Source organism: Hydra viridissima, unplaced genomic scaffold, assembly GCF_058129835.1.
Source record: "Hydra viridissima isolate aposymbiotic clone 2 unplaced genomic scaffold, HvirCarnegie_v1 scaffold_11, whole genome shotgun sequence".
Classification (NCBI taxonomy): Eukaryota; Metazoa; Cnidaria; class Hydrozoa; order Anthoathecata; family Hydridae; genus Hydra; species Hydra viridissima.
The window spans coordinates 7,398,477-7,412,884 of NW_028324310.1; the positions used below are offsets into that span (position 1 = coordinate 7,398,477).

General features: G+C 29.5%; 1 protein-coding gene and 2 pseudogenes across 2 annotated transcripts; 1 reads left to right on the plus strand and 2 right to left on the minus strand.

Moving 5' to 3' along the window:
- On the plus strand, nt 1-3,022 carry LOC149881967 (uncharacterized; annotated as a pseudogene).
- A 4,631-nt stretch (nt 3,023-7,653) lies between these two features.
- Nucleotides 7,654-10,097, minus strand: LOC149881968 (uncharacterized). The gene is made up of 5 exons (XM_090067495.1): nt 9,922-10,097; nt 8,660-9,645; nt 8,469-8,538; nt 8,158-8,326; nt 7,654-7,901 (listed from the first exon to the last, which is right to left on the minus strand). The coding sequence occupies exons 2-5, from the start codon at nt 9,539-9,541 to the stop codon at nt 7,763-7,765; spliced, it is 1,260 nt and encodes a 419-aa protein (XP_089923621.1). The 5' UTR covers nt 9,542-9,645; nt 9,922-10,097; the 3' UTR covers nt 7,654-7,762.
- Nucleotides 9,922-13,023, minus strand: LOC149881969 (uncharacterized; annotated as a pseudogene). The gene is made up of 3 exons (XR_016444757.1): nt 12,095-13,023; nt 10,602-11,525; nt 9,922-10,112 (listed from the first exon to the last, which is right to left on the minus strand). The product of XR_016444757.1 is annotated as an uncharacterized LOC149881969 (transcript).
- Nucleotides 13,024-14,408: the final 1,385 nt, after the last annotated feature.

Sequence of the window (14,408 nt, forward strand, 5' to 3'; positions counted from 1 at the left end):
GGCGGTAGAAAAGTTCCTCAAATGTTCCGTGAATTTTTGTTCAAGTTGCGTTCACACCAGAGAATATTTGTTCATGTTCCATGTTCCACGGAATGTTCCATCAAATATCCCCTCGTGTGAATCGTATATTACTGTATTTCATTTGAGACTAGTTTAAGACATCTTTAAGACCAATTTCAAGACGTCTTCAATTTGTCTTTAAGACGACTTGTTGTTGGGTGGGTACACATTACATACATACATATATTTTTTCTTTTACATTTTGATACTTTTTACCTTCTGAATTGGGTTTGCTTAGGCAAACCATGGCCTACTTTATTTATACGGCCGGATATTTTGCATTTTGAAAAAAAAAATAGAAGGCCAGTTTTTTCGTAAGGCGTTTTTAAAGGAGCAACTGGAGTTTCAAAGAATATGGCTAACAAATGTTGTATTGTGAATTGTCGTTCAAATTATGATGGTGAAGTATCTACAGTAGTATTTTAGTTTCCAAAAAATGAAGAGTTGAAAAAAAATTGGATTAAATTTGTAAATAGAAAAGATTGGACACCTACTAATTCTTCCGTAATATGCATCAAACATTTTGAAAAAAAATATTATAAGAAAGGTAACACAAATCAACGTTTTCGATTAATAAAAAAACTAAAGCCTATTCCAACTATTTTGGGTTGCACAAATTTCCCTGAAGAAGGTCCATCACAACTTATAAAATCTTCTAATTCGTTAAGAAAATCACCAACTAAAAGAATATTTCAGCCAGATCAATATGGACAGTTTTTATTGAATGATTTGATTAATAACTTTGATGATATTACTGAAAGTATTGCTCCAGATGGTTTTTCATTCTTGAAGTATGATGATCATGTGATTTTTTATAAATTGAGTCATAGTACTTTATCTATTCCTGAAGTTACAGAGTGCATTCGCATAAACAATGAGATGCATGTTAAATTACTTTACAAAGGTTCACCCCTGCCATTGCCTCAGTGGTTTTGTCATGGAAGAGATTGTTGTTTATCTCGTAAAAGTATGCTTTATAATTTTCCTACCTACATTAAACCACAAGCTGAACAGTTTTCATCTATATTGACTGAATTACAGCAAATTAAGTATATGAAGAAACCTATTTTTTCAGCTAATATTATAAAGTATTCACTGATGTTACGATATACTTCTACACAGTCATACCAACTTTTGCGTGAAGAATTGCCTTTACCATCAATATCTTTACTTAAAAAAATAACTAGTGGAAATATTGATGCTCTAAGTTGTGCAAAACATTCAAAATTAGAAGGGAAGATATCTCAAGACATTTGCTTGATTTTTGATGAACTGTACTTGCAAAAATGTGAAGAGTATTTTGGTGGAAAGATGATTGGTAGTGATGAGTCTGGAGAATTGTATAATGGAATAGTTTGTTTTATGATAGTTGGCCTGAAATATAACATTCCATATGTGATTAAATCATCACCTAAAAAAACAATCAATGCTGAATGGTTGAAAGAAGAAATTTTTGAATGTCTTCGTATTCTTACTGAATGTGAATTTAATGTTAGAGTTATTGTGTGTGACAACCATTCCTCTAATGTTTCTTGTTTTAAAAAAATCCTTTGTGCATCAAATCAACAAGCTGAAGATTTGTTTTTTATTTACAATCTAAAAAAGATTTACCTTTGTTTCGATGTTGTACATCTTATTAAAAATATCAGAAATAATTTGTTAAATTGTAAAAGATTTTTATTTCCAGATTTTAAGTTTGATGGATTTAAAGATCCTATAATTGTATGTGGTGGGGAAATAAAATGGAGCACCTTCCGCAATATTTATGAAAAAGACCTCGCTCTTGGTGCTGGTTTGCGTAAAGCACCAAAAATAACAATGAAAGTATTACATCCAGGCAATTTTAAACAAAACATTTCTTTAGCGCTTGCAATTTTTAATGAAACTACTTCTGCAGCAATTCACTTATATTTCCTTGATCTTAAAAGTAGTGCAGATTTTTTGACATTATTTTACAAGTGGTGGGTTTTATCAAATTCAAAAAGTCAGTATTCGACGTGTAATATTTTAGGTAATGCAGTTGTTTCTGGAGAAAAAAAACCTGAATCTCTTAGGGAAATGGCACACTGGATTGAAGCTTGGCAATTGCAAAAGGTACCAAACAGCTGCAGCATTGATAAGAACACTTAATTGTCATGCCTCATTGATTGAGGACTTACTTAATGACGGATATAACTTTGTTTTAACTGGGAGGTTTCAAAGTGACCCATTAGAAAGGAGATTTGGACAATATAGACAAATGAGTGGTGGAAGATTTTTGGTTGGTTTAAAAGATGTCACAATTTCTGAAAAAGTATTAAAAATCAAAAGTATAGTTAAAGAAAGTATTAACTTTGATGATAGTTTGAAAGTGCCACTCGAGTCAGAAAATAATTTAACAGATTTGAAAAACTTTCTTCTTGATATCGATCCAACTCAGTGTGCTCCAGAAATCATGAATCTAGCACCAGAAAGTAGAGAAGTAGGTGCTCATATTGCTGGATATATAGCAAAGAAACTAAAAAAACGCTTTGGTACATGTTGCCGAGAATTTTTATGTTGTGCTAATATTGATGAAAGCAATCCTGATCATACTTATTTAACAATTGTTTCTACGGGTGGTCTCACTATTCCTTCACCATCACTTTTGGATTATGTTTGCACATCGTTTGCTATGATTGACTACTCTTATAACAAAATAAAGAAATTTAATTTACATCAACGGCAAGCTTTAGAATATTTGTTAAATCACTTTTGTCACTCTTTTCAGACTTTTTCTTGTCCCATGCATGAGAAAACTGGGATAAAACTTGCTGGAAGAATTGTTATCAACATTTTTCTTAATAATAAAAGAATTATCTCTACCAGCGAAGTAGCTGTTGATCATGTAAAATTGTTTAAAAAGAGAAAATTTGTAAAAAATCAATAAACTATATATAATACAATTATTTTTTATTTTGATGAAAAAATAAAAAGATTTAAAGACTTTATATAAATCTTGTTTTTTAAATTGTGTCTGTTTACTTAAATTCTAAGTTTTAAGATAAAGGCTTGTTTTGATATCTTTTTATTTATTTATTTCTTATATAATATTCGTTTAGTATCTAAATTTATGAATATAAACTACTTTTGTCGACTTTTTAAATTTAGAAAGTAAAATACATTTGCAAATATTCAAAAAGTCTTAAGTTTTCGAAACATTACGATTTTGAAAACTGGCCTTCAATTTTTTTTTTCAAAATGCAAAATATCCGGCCATATAAATAAAGTAGGCCATGGGCAAACCAATAGCAAGAATTGTTAAGTTTTTCATGTGTTTTTTTTTTTTTAATTTTAATTACTTCTCTTCTCACTCCTTACTCTTACAGGTTTATTTACTTTTGCTTTGTATTCATATTTGGTCTCTTTATTGTTTGCTATTACAATAAACATTTGTGTGCTATTTGTGTGGATCAAGGACATATATTGATGCAATGTTTTCAGCTGTTTGGCAACTTTTTACTGATCAACTCTAAAGATTTAATTTTTTTAAATTAGCTTGAAGTTTGAGTTGAAATTTTGGTCAAATTTGATTTAAAATGTGCTCTAAACAGAGTGGTTAATTTTTTCTTTAACACTTTTAACATTTTTCACTGTATTATGTGATTAGCCTTTTTTTTTTTTTTTTTTTAATTATATATTAGTATTGTTAATCCTTTTGCACTTCGAAACAGATTTTATAGATACATTTTCGATAAATGTTTATATTAACTGCCATGTCAAAATAGGTTACTATAAATAGGTAAATCGATTTTCAGTTTTTATGTGGTGTTTTTTTTTTTCTTAAAGATTTACGATTGACGCATTTATACGGTTTATAAAAAAAAACCTAGTTACCTTTTATTGTAAATTTTCGTCAGTTAAAATGATATAAATATATGCAATTAGTTCAATTTTTTTTTAATTTTCTTTATTTTATGCCTAATAATTTGTTGTACGTAACTTAGGGGATCTTTTTAAACGGGGGGGGGGGGGAGTGAATATTGTAGTTTAGCGCATTTGTCAAATATCGAGTTACTTAAATTTTGTAAGGTGTTTAACTAATTAATTATCTTAGTTTGCATTTGTAACACTTTGGAGGAAAGAAAAAATTCTTATATATGTTAAATTCTTATACAGCTATTCACGAAAGTTTAAACGATTACAGAACTTTAAGATCTAATCTTCAGTTTTTCTTGAATAAAAATCTAACGGAAATAGATTTCAATAGTTTTTTTTCTAATTTGGTATATAGGTTATTTAATAATAAAATTAAAAAAAGTAGGTTTCGACTCATCACTGTTTACTCAGAAATTTCATGAAACGGTAGGTGATACAAATTAAGAGGTGTCAAAAAAGTTTAAACGATTTTATTTAGGATCAATTATTTGCTAATTAATTGATAAATCCTGGGCGAAAATTTTTTTTATTTTTAAATAAAGTCAAAATGAGTCAATTACAATCAAAAAGTTTATCGCAACATCATCAGGCAGCTTTTAAATTTTAAAAAATCAACTTGAAATATTGTAAATTTCAAATTATTTTCAATTGCGTGCAAATGGGTTGCAAAGCAGTTTCTAGTGAGATCAAGTGGCAAGTTATTGGTATGGCGAGGAAAAAAATCACGCAAATGTTCAAATAGGAAAAATACTTCACGTTTCTGAATATTGCGTTAGAAAAACCATCAAAACTTGGGAACTTACCAAGGGCACCTCCGACATGCCGCGTACTGGGAGACCATCCAAGCTCAGCAACCGTGACAAAAGTGGTATATTCAGAATGAACAGAGAAAACCCCAGACTCAGCTACAAAAAGCTTGCACAAATCTTCAACGACTCAAAAACTAATCCAAAAGTTAGCAGAGAGCTCGTGAAACGAACATTGTTGGACAAAGGTAATGGAACGTAAACAGCTGCTAGAAAACCTATTCTTTCAATCACGGATAACCGTAAACGACGAGTGTGGTCCAACGAAAGGCTGGACTGGTTTGTAGAACAGTGGGCAAATGTTATTTGGAGTAATGAAGCTAATTTTCAAGTCGTAAACCGCAAGGGAAGAATCTATGTCAAAAGATTTGCAACTGAGAAATATTCAGACAGGTTTTTGCAACATCGTCGACAAGGCGGTGGAGGTTCGGTTGGCATCTGGGGATGTTTTTCTCACAAAAGTATAGGCTTCTTTGAGCTGTACAAAGGCCGAATTAATCAATACAATTACAAGAACACATTGGAAACGTGTTTAAATCCATCAATCAGACACTTGTATGGCAAAAGCAAGCAATTCATCTTTCAACAAGACGGGGCTTTAGCTCTCACAGCTCACTCAATCAAAGAATATTTTTGAAAAAAAGTTCAATGTGATGCCCTGGTGCCCTAGATCACCAGATCTCAACCCAATTGAAAATATTTGGTCTTGGATCAACAATCAACTGACATTATGAAGTTCAATCAACTCAGCATTTGAAGCAACTTTTGAATGAGTACTGGCGGAAGTTACCTCGCGTGATGTTCATGAAATTAGTTGAATCAATGCATAAACGAGTTTATCTTTGCTATAAAAACAATGGAGGACACTTTAAATATTAGTTTTGCTTTTTTTTTAAATTTTTTGTTCGAATGTTGCAATTTGTTTAAACTTTTGTGCTTCTTATTTTTCCTATATGATTTTTTATAATTGTTTTTTTCTAACTAAATATTAAAATTTTTATAATATGTTGATACTCATTTTAAAGCTAATTACTTTTTCTTTAATAAATAAAAAAAATTAATTTGATATCATTTTACAGTTTCTTTTTATTAAACAAAAACCAAACATACTTGATAAAAATTCTGCAATCGTTTAAACTTTCGTGAATAGCTGTATATATTAAAAAGAAAAAATTGTTATACATGTAAATCATTGTTTTACATTTTATTATTCTGGTAAAAAGTCTCCATCAAAAACTTGATTACTCTTAATAAAAATAACTCTATTCTCCTGACCACCATTAAGGCAAAAACGGGGAAGGAAGGTCCTTTACTAAAAAATATTGAAACAAAGAGGGCATATATAAAAATGGTCAGATTAGTGCCATATATAGTAATGGTCAAATGATCAGTTATTTTTAATAAATTTATTTAGTTGTGTGTATTTAACGTTTTAAAGTCAATTTCCTTTTTTAAAGAAACATGTATCAAGGGGATACCAAAAAATTAATAACTCATGTATAATTTACGTTCGCTTTATATTCATGTTATAAAAATTATTACAAGAATTTAGCTTTACTTTTTCATCAATTTAAAGCATGACGAAGTGTTATTATTTTGTGTCAGTAACTAAAAACGTATTGTTCTGAACTTAGCAATGTCGAGGAAAATGGTTCTGCCTTACACTGATATGACTTTTGTCAGTTGTAAATTACTCAATGTGAAGTAATTGGTAAATTATTTTACCTCCGCATACTTTTTTTTTTTAATTTTGCAGATGGTTTAATTTTTTCAATTTGAACGCGTTTTTCTAATTGGGTATTAGTTAAGGTTTCGCAACTTTAAATTGTGGAAAACAGCCACTATAAATCAAGTAACAGACCGACCATAACCCGTTATACGGGTTGCTTTTTGCTAGTAGCAATAATAACAATAATAATAATAAAAATAATAATATTAATGAAAATAATAATAATAATAACTATAATAATAGTATTAATAGTAATAATAATAACAAAAAAGCAATTAACAACTTATACCTACAATATCGACATGAGCTGACAAAGTAAATTTCTTTCGAAACAAATTTTTTTTTCGAATTTAGATTTTTTTTAATGAAAACTTTTTAAAATTTTTTTTCATAAGTAAAACGCATATGTAGTAAAACACATATGTAGTAAAACACATAAGCTTTCTAACGATTTTTGACGAAGGGACCCCCCTTTGAAAGTTTTCGAAATTTTTTAGGGTAGATGATATGATATTAATTTTAAAATAAATCAAGTTCAGAAAGTAGCAGCAGCTCCAGCAGTCATGAAGAAGTCTCTAATGGTCAATAAGCAAACAAATGAACAAAGAGAAAAGAGAGAGGAGCGGAGAGAAATTTAGGATAATTTAGAAGTTTAGCAGAGAGAAGTGAAATAAAAAGTAAGAAAGGAGATAAAAAGAGAAGTCAAAACTTATTTTAGTGAAGATTTTGTTGATGCAAATCAAAATTTGAAATTCTAAAGTGATGGAAGTCAAGGAAAGAGGACTTTCCTCTCTTGTCTTCAATTGCCAGAAACACTTTATGCACACTGTTAAAAAATTCCCCGTAGATTCAACGGAGAATTTCCGGCAGCAAAGTGACAGCACTTTCTCCGTAAAAATTAACGGTTTCCGTAGTTTCTATTTTCCGTTAAAATCAACGGAAAAAGTCCGTTAAAAAAAAATACAGGACTTTCGCCGTAAAATTCACGGTTTCCTTATTTTATTTTTCCGTACATATAACGGAGAAAGTCAGGCAGCAAAGGGACATCACTTACTCCGTAAAATTTACGGTTTCCGTATTTCATTTTTTCATTTCCAATTAACGGAAAAACTCCGTTAATTCAGCAAATAGACACTCAATTCGAAAGTGAAAAATATATGAATAGAATTTATACGTTGTTATAAAAATATAATTCCACTATTAAGAAACTACTCGTGAAATAATAAAAAATTATAGTATAATACACAACATAGAAAACTCGTCTTTTAATCTATTGCTGCTCTGTCCATTTAAACAGCCCCAGTTCGTTAACAAAACTCAATACTTTTGGGTGAGGTCCAGCATACTGTTTTTTACCAATCTTTTTTTCGATTTTATTTCCTTTTTCAGGATTAACTTTTACGACACATCTACATAATAATTAGATTAGACTAATAAATCATTATTTGTAGTAAAAAAAAAAACATATAATAGTATATCAATTGTATGTAGAGTATATAAAGCGTACAGTATCCTATCAGGATGGAGTAATTTTGTAAAAAAGGTAGGGTAGAAGTTACAGGGTAAAAGATATAGAAGTTAAAGAATATGTTGCGTGTAATATAAAAACGCTATGGATTTTTATAATTTTTTTATAAAAAAGTATGATAAACATTTACGATTTACCTCTGCAAAAACTCAAGTGTTGCAGCAATCTCTACTGGATAGCCAACACTCAACACATAATATGCAGAAAAAAGAACAACCAATGCCAAAAGTGGATTTGCCAGATTATCTATTATAACATGCCGATCAACAACCAAGTGAAAACTGTTACACTTGAATATGCATGTTCCTATATAGGCAAAAAAATGTTGAGAAAAACAAGTATAAAAATTTGAAATTTCTTAACATTAAGAAAACAAAATTTAAATCATGGTTCTTAAATACATTTAATAAATTTATTAAATAATTAGTAGCAAAAATGATATTGTTACCAGCAAAAACAATGCAAGGAGATAGTGGAAGAGTAATGTCCTTTTCAATATCATCTGCATTTGCATGCTCCTACAAGTATTAAAACATGGCACAAACATATTACTGATAAAATTAGCTATATGAAATTAAATATATGAAATTCTAAACTTTTTTAATCAAGGAAGAAAAAAATCAAAGGAAAAATATTTACCACAGTTTGATGAAACAAAAACTTTGAAGATTCTTTAAAAAACTGGTAAATGCCCAAAATTGCAGCAACAAGTGGTGCTAACACGTGACCTTGGCCTACTAATGACATTTCATTCATGACTTGCTGCATTTCTTTTTTGTGTTGCAAAAATTTGACAATTATGGTAGATTTCATTTTAAGATTTTCTTCAAATATAAAAGCTATGTCAACACCAGTCAATGTTTTAAAATGATGTAAAAACCAATTGGCTTTAAATAAAAATGGCCATTTGGCTACTAACGATACAATTTTGAGTTTATTTAATCCAACTATATCAGCACATTGTGAAGCATAAGTTAACGAATGTAGCCTTTCTATTTCATAAACATTCCATGATGAAGAGTGCAGATTGTGATGATCTTGCAGCCACCCAATATGGTTGTCCTGACTTTTTTCATTTTCATTTTCACCGAGTCTTGGCAGCCAATCAATGCATCCATAAAAATCTTTTGGCTTGAATTTTGCTTTTTTTTTTTCTTTATCCATTTCACAACTTTCTGAAGCAAAGTTTCGTTTCAATGGATTTGGAGATTGTAGCCTATTAATATTTTCAACACGAGCCTCTAGTTTTTTCACAACAGAGCTGCATCCCGTCCCCACTCTCTGATTTTCAAATTTATCCTCAAGAGAAATGGGGTATTTTCTGACAATTTGATATGTAATTTTCTCCAAACTTTTACGACCTGGTTTTCTTGTAATTTCTACAATATCATCACAAATGACCCTGATCATTGTACTTTTGTGTTTCGGCAAAAGAGGAGCATTTTTGTGGAGTAAATCAATGATTTCAGCTGGTAGCTTTTCCCAGGGAACTTTGAAAACATTTATCCAATTGTCCAGCATAACACTGGAAGATTCAGATGTAGGAACAATTGAAATTCCAGGTTGGATTGAAACCGGAACCAAAGCATAAACCTGAGGAAAACATTTGATGGTAGGATTTCTTTCTAAAATTTGCAATAAAAATTAATTATTAAGAAATAAATTATTAATTAATAACTTAATAATTATTAACACTTCTATAATACAGATAACTTCGTCATAAAACAATTTTAAATAACTTAAAAATAGATCAGATAACAAGAATAATAATTAAGAGAGCTTCTTCAAAAAGACTGCACTAGACAAAAGTAAATATAAAAATACATCAAACCCAATTAATATAATACAAAATAATCATATAATAACATAAATACAATATAACTATTTTATTTAACATATACCTTGTTTCCATGCTGCAAGAAGCTTCCTTATTTGAATAGGCCAAAAAATGTACCAAAGTCTTCTTCAGTAACAAATAAAAAATCACCAATATTCTGCACACCTACATCATTGATTAATCTGTTTACAATAAGCTCTAATGTTTCACCAGATAAGCTTGGGATAATAAACATTATTGCCTTCTTCATCGAATCTTTATCACATAATGTTATTTTATGATTTATTATATATATCTATATATAGCTATTTTTATATATATATATATATATATATATATATATATATATATATATATATATATATATATATATATATATATATATATATATATATATATATATACATATATATATATATACATATATATATGTATATAAAATATATAAATATATATAAATGTCAGTTTACAGTAAAAGTATAATAATGATCATAATATAAACATCATAAAAAATACATTTAATTCAAAAAGAATACAAATTAAATTTAAAAATCGAACACAAATGATTTTTTTTCTGAAGAGAAAATAAGTTAAGTTAATGCTAAGTACTGTTTTAATAAAATAGAGAAGAATAAACAACATAGTAAAAAAGATGTAAAAAAATTTAACAATAAAAATACAAAAAAATACTAGTTCTTTTTACTACTTATCAAATAGCTGATGTTTTAAAACAAAAAAACCTACATTGTTCACAATATAAACTGAAAGCGGATAATAGTCGTATAAGCTATCTGATGATATGCATAAATGCTCAGTTGGAGAATCATCCAAATTCTGGAAAACACCAAGCTCAGACAAATATTGTGCTTCTTTTTTCTGCACTAAAAAATGAGGAAGCTTGTTATCATTCACAAGGACAAGGACAATGACACCAACAGCAACAACACCAAATTCGCATTGACTTAAAACTACAATCTCACCAGAGTTGTACAAGGTGCCTTTAATTTCCATTTTCACTGACACCTGGCAATATTTGTGCAAACCACAGTAATGAATTGCATTACCAATGCTATTTGAGTATGTGGAAAATAAAAGAGGATGTGACTTTTCTGCTATAACTTCATTTGAAAATAGAGTAATGGAAGAATTGTATGCTTGTAAAAGTTGATGCTTTTTACTAAGTGTTGATGTAATGTTGATAAAGTTTGGACTGTGACGAATGACACGCTTGAAAAACTGATGTTTCTGTTCAAACCTTAATGTCCAAAGTCTTATAAGAGGGCCCAACTGTATGAAGAGGTCAGGATAGTGTGCAAGATAGTGATGCTTAGGACATAAAGCTATATCTGGGAAAGAACTATATCTCAATGTCAAATAATCTTCAATTAAACATTTGAGGTAGCAAATTTGACCTTCACTAATTTTTGGAGCAGTCACATATTGAACAATCAGTCTTAAAAGAATAACTAGTTCCCATACTTTGTCTGCTCTGTCATTTATAAACTGCCCAATTAAAAGTGGGAGAAGCTGTAAAAAACACCAGTTCTGACAAGCAGAGCCACACAACTTATGGTTACTGATTGGCTTCAGTGGGCAAGGTTTAACAGCACAATCAGAATTAATATAATGAAAGTTTAAAAATTGGATGTGTTTTGGTATTAAGGAATCCTAACCTCCAAAAGCTTCGTTTTAAAAAAACGTTCCCGCTTCAAGCTTTTTTCTTAAAAGTGGTCTTAAGATATGGATAAAATTTAAATGAAGCCATATAATCCATAGTACTTTCTATATTTGGCTGTAAAGAGGTTGAGTAACACTAATTGATTCAAAAAACCTCAAGGTGTTTGCTTAAGCATACAAAAAGATATGAGAGAAAAGTTCATGAAAATTTCGTGTTTTTTGTCAAACGTCAGATGTTTTTCGTTGAGCCGTGGAATCGCTATCTATATTAAACCAGAAAAAATTCCTTATAGTAAAAACCAGGCTGGCAATGTTTTGCGGTTAAAAACAATATCAACCGTAAAGTTAGTGAATTCAAGATGGCGAATATTAGCGATTTGTGGTATATTTTTGTACTTTCAACATCAGATTAGAGTACTTTCCGTTGATTTTGAGACCCATGTTTTTATACGATTCTTAATCAGCATAAAATTCTCTATCAGAATCAATCATAAAATTAGGGTGGGGGTGGGGGGTGGGGGTGGGGTGGGGGGAGAAAGTGGAGTAGCGCCCAAAACCACCAATAGTATGACTTCCCAAATTTCACCAACAATGGAAAACAAAATAGTTGGCACTTGAATATTGTTTATGATGACACCATTTTTCTCAAGATAAACAAGATCCTTTATTAAAGGAGCAAATATCTTTTTTTGTCCAAACAACTTGAAATCTATTTCCTTAATTAACATCACTAATTGTAGTTGATCTGTTTTTGACCTGTGTTGTACATAAAGGTTTCCAAGCATTAAATAAACACCTAAAAGTTTATGTTTAGATTTAGCGGAACCTAAAGGATTAACAACTTCAAAAGCATCTTGGAAAAGTATTAAACTAATCGGATTATGTTGTATATTTAAAACATTGCGTATTTTTTGAAAAACTGTACCATCTGTAAAATCTGAGTAAACTCCTTTCACTGATGGACTACTATTTTCAATTTGCAGTTAAACAGATTTATCTAATAAAAGTTTGTTAAGAACATCTACAACTGACACATAGCTGCAGTAAGATAACTTGTTTAGTCGGTTTCGCCCAATTTTAATTATCTTAGGGGCTACATAAGGAAAGTTAGCTTTAAAAAACTTTTTACGAGAATGCTTCGAACGAAGAAAGCCATTTTCACGATGACATGCATCGTGCAGATTATTCTTATGCGCTAAAGCTATTGTTTTTTTTTTATTTGATCAGCATTTGCTCCTAAAATATGCATCCTGTCTTCAATTGATTTTAATAAATGACTAATGTTCATGTAATTAATATTTTGCAATTCTTTTGCTATTTTTTCAATTGTAGACTCAGATAAAAATAATTTAGTTTGTAACTGAAGATAAAATAAAGCTAAGGATCTTGTAAAAGATTCAACTTGCAAATGTACATTATTTACAACAATTTCTTCTTGACTGTCTTGAGTGTTAACAATATCAGATGATAAAAAATCTCCAATCTCCATGGATACAAGCTCTGCACAATGAGAGTACTCTCAACCGGAGAAGGAATAGTGAGTAACGAAAGGCACAAACTTAATGCAACAACAACCTGCCACTGACATTCATCAAGGATAATTTTATGCACTAAGATTCTGTTGAAAGAAATTTCACAGAAAAATAGAATAAAAATATTGCAGAACAACAGTACAATACCATTAAAACAGTCACTAGCATTGAAGGCGATGAAATTGATAAAGAGACAGAAGACAGGTAAAAAGGAAACCATCAGAATCAAGTCAAGCACAAGGAGGTCCTTCTAAAAAATAAGGGAAGACACTGAAAGACTTTACCAGTTTAGGAAAAGGACTTCCAATTACTGGAGCAAAACTCCAGATGACGGTTTGATGACGGTAAAAGTGAAAAGGAAAAATCTAAAAAAATAAAAATACCAATATGAAAGAAAAAAAAAGAATTGAATTGATAGATCTAAGTTACTCGGGATAAAAATAAGTTGTAGATTTACAACTTATAACTTTATATAAAATTTTTTGCCACAAAAAAATGCTTCACCGTGACTCTTTTGTGTAGTTCAACTAAGTTACAAGGGAAAAAAAATTTTTTTAGATCGATTTTAATTCGTTTATATCGGTTTTAGGTAAAAAAAAAAAAAAAAAAAAAAAAAAAAAGGTTTCTCTTTTTTAGATCGATTTTATAATCGATATTGACCGGTTTTTTATCGATATTAATCGAACCTTCGATTTTTTCCCTTCATATTATATTGGTTATGGGCTTTAAAATTTGTGCTCATATTGATTAGTGGTCAGTATAAACAAGTATCAAGTTTTACTAAATTTTGTGGAGATAATAAAAAAAGTTTTGAGATACGGAAAAATTTTTCAAAAATGCAAAACACTTGAAAAATGAACATAGAGTAAACTGAATTCTAACGAAATGCCGATTACTCTCAGTAGAAGAATTATCTTCTAATGAAAACGAAATGTCGATTACTCTCAATAGAAGAATTATCTTCTAATTTTGTTGTCTGTGTGCACAAAAACAACATTAACTATTGTCTAAATTTCAGTGTTTTCTAGATATTGCCACAATAATTTTGACCAAAAGTATAAAAGTGTATGTAAGAAATAGTAAAAATCTATTCAGTCAATTATATAAATTATTTTTGTATAATTTTAAATAAAAACTTTATTAAACCCTAACTTGCAGTAGAGTACAGCTGAGCCCCTTCTGGATTTAATGATGTTACTATTATATTTTTGTAAACAGAATGTATTCAGGAAAATAGACATTTTCTGTGTGAACGTTTTTTACTTTGTCTTTTACATATTTACTTTAAACTTTGGTATGATTTTCTAAATATAAAAAAAAAAAAAAGAAAAAAAAAAAAAAA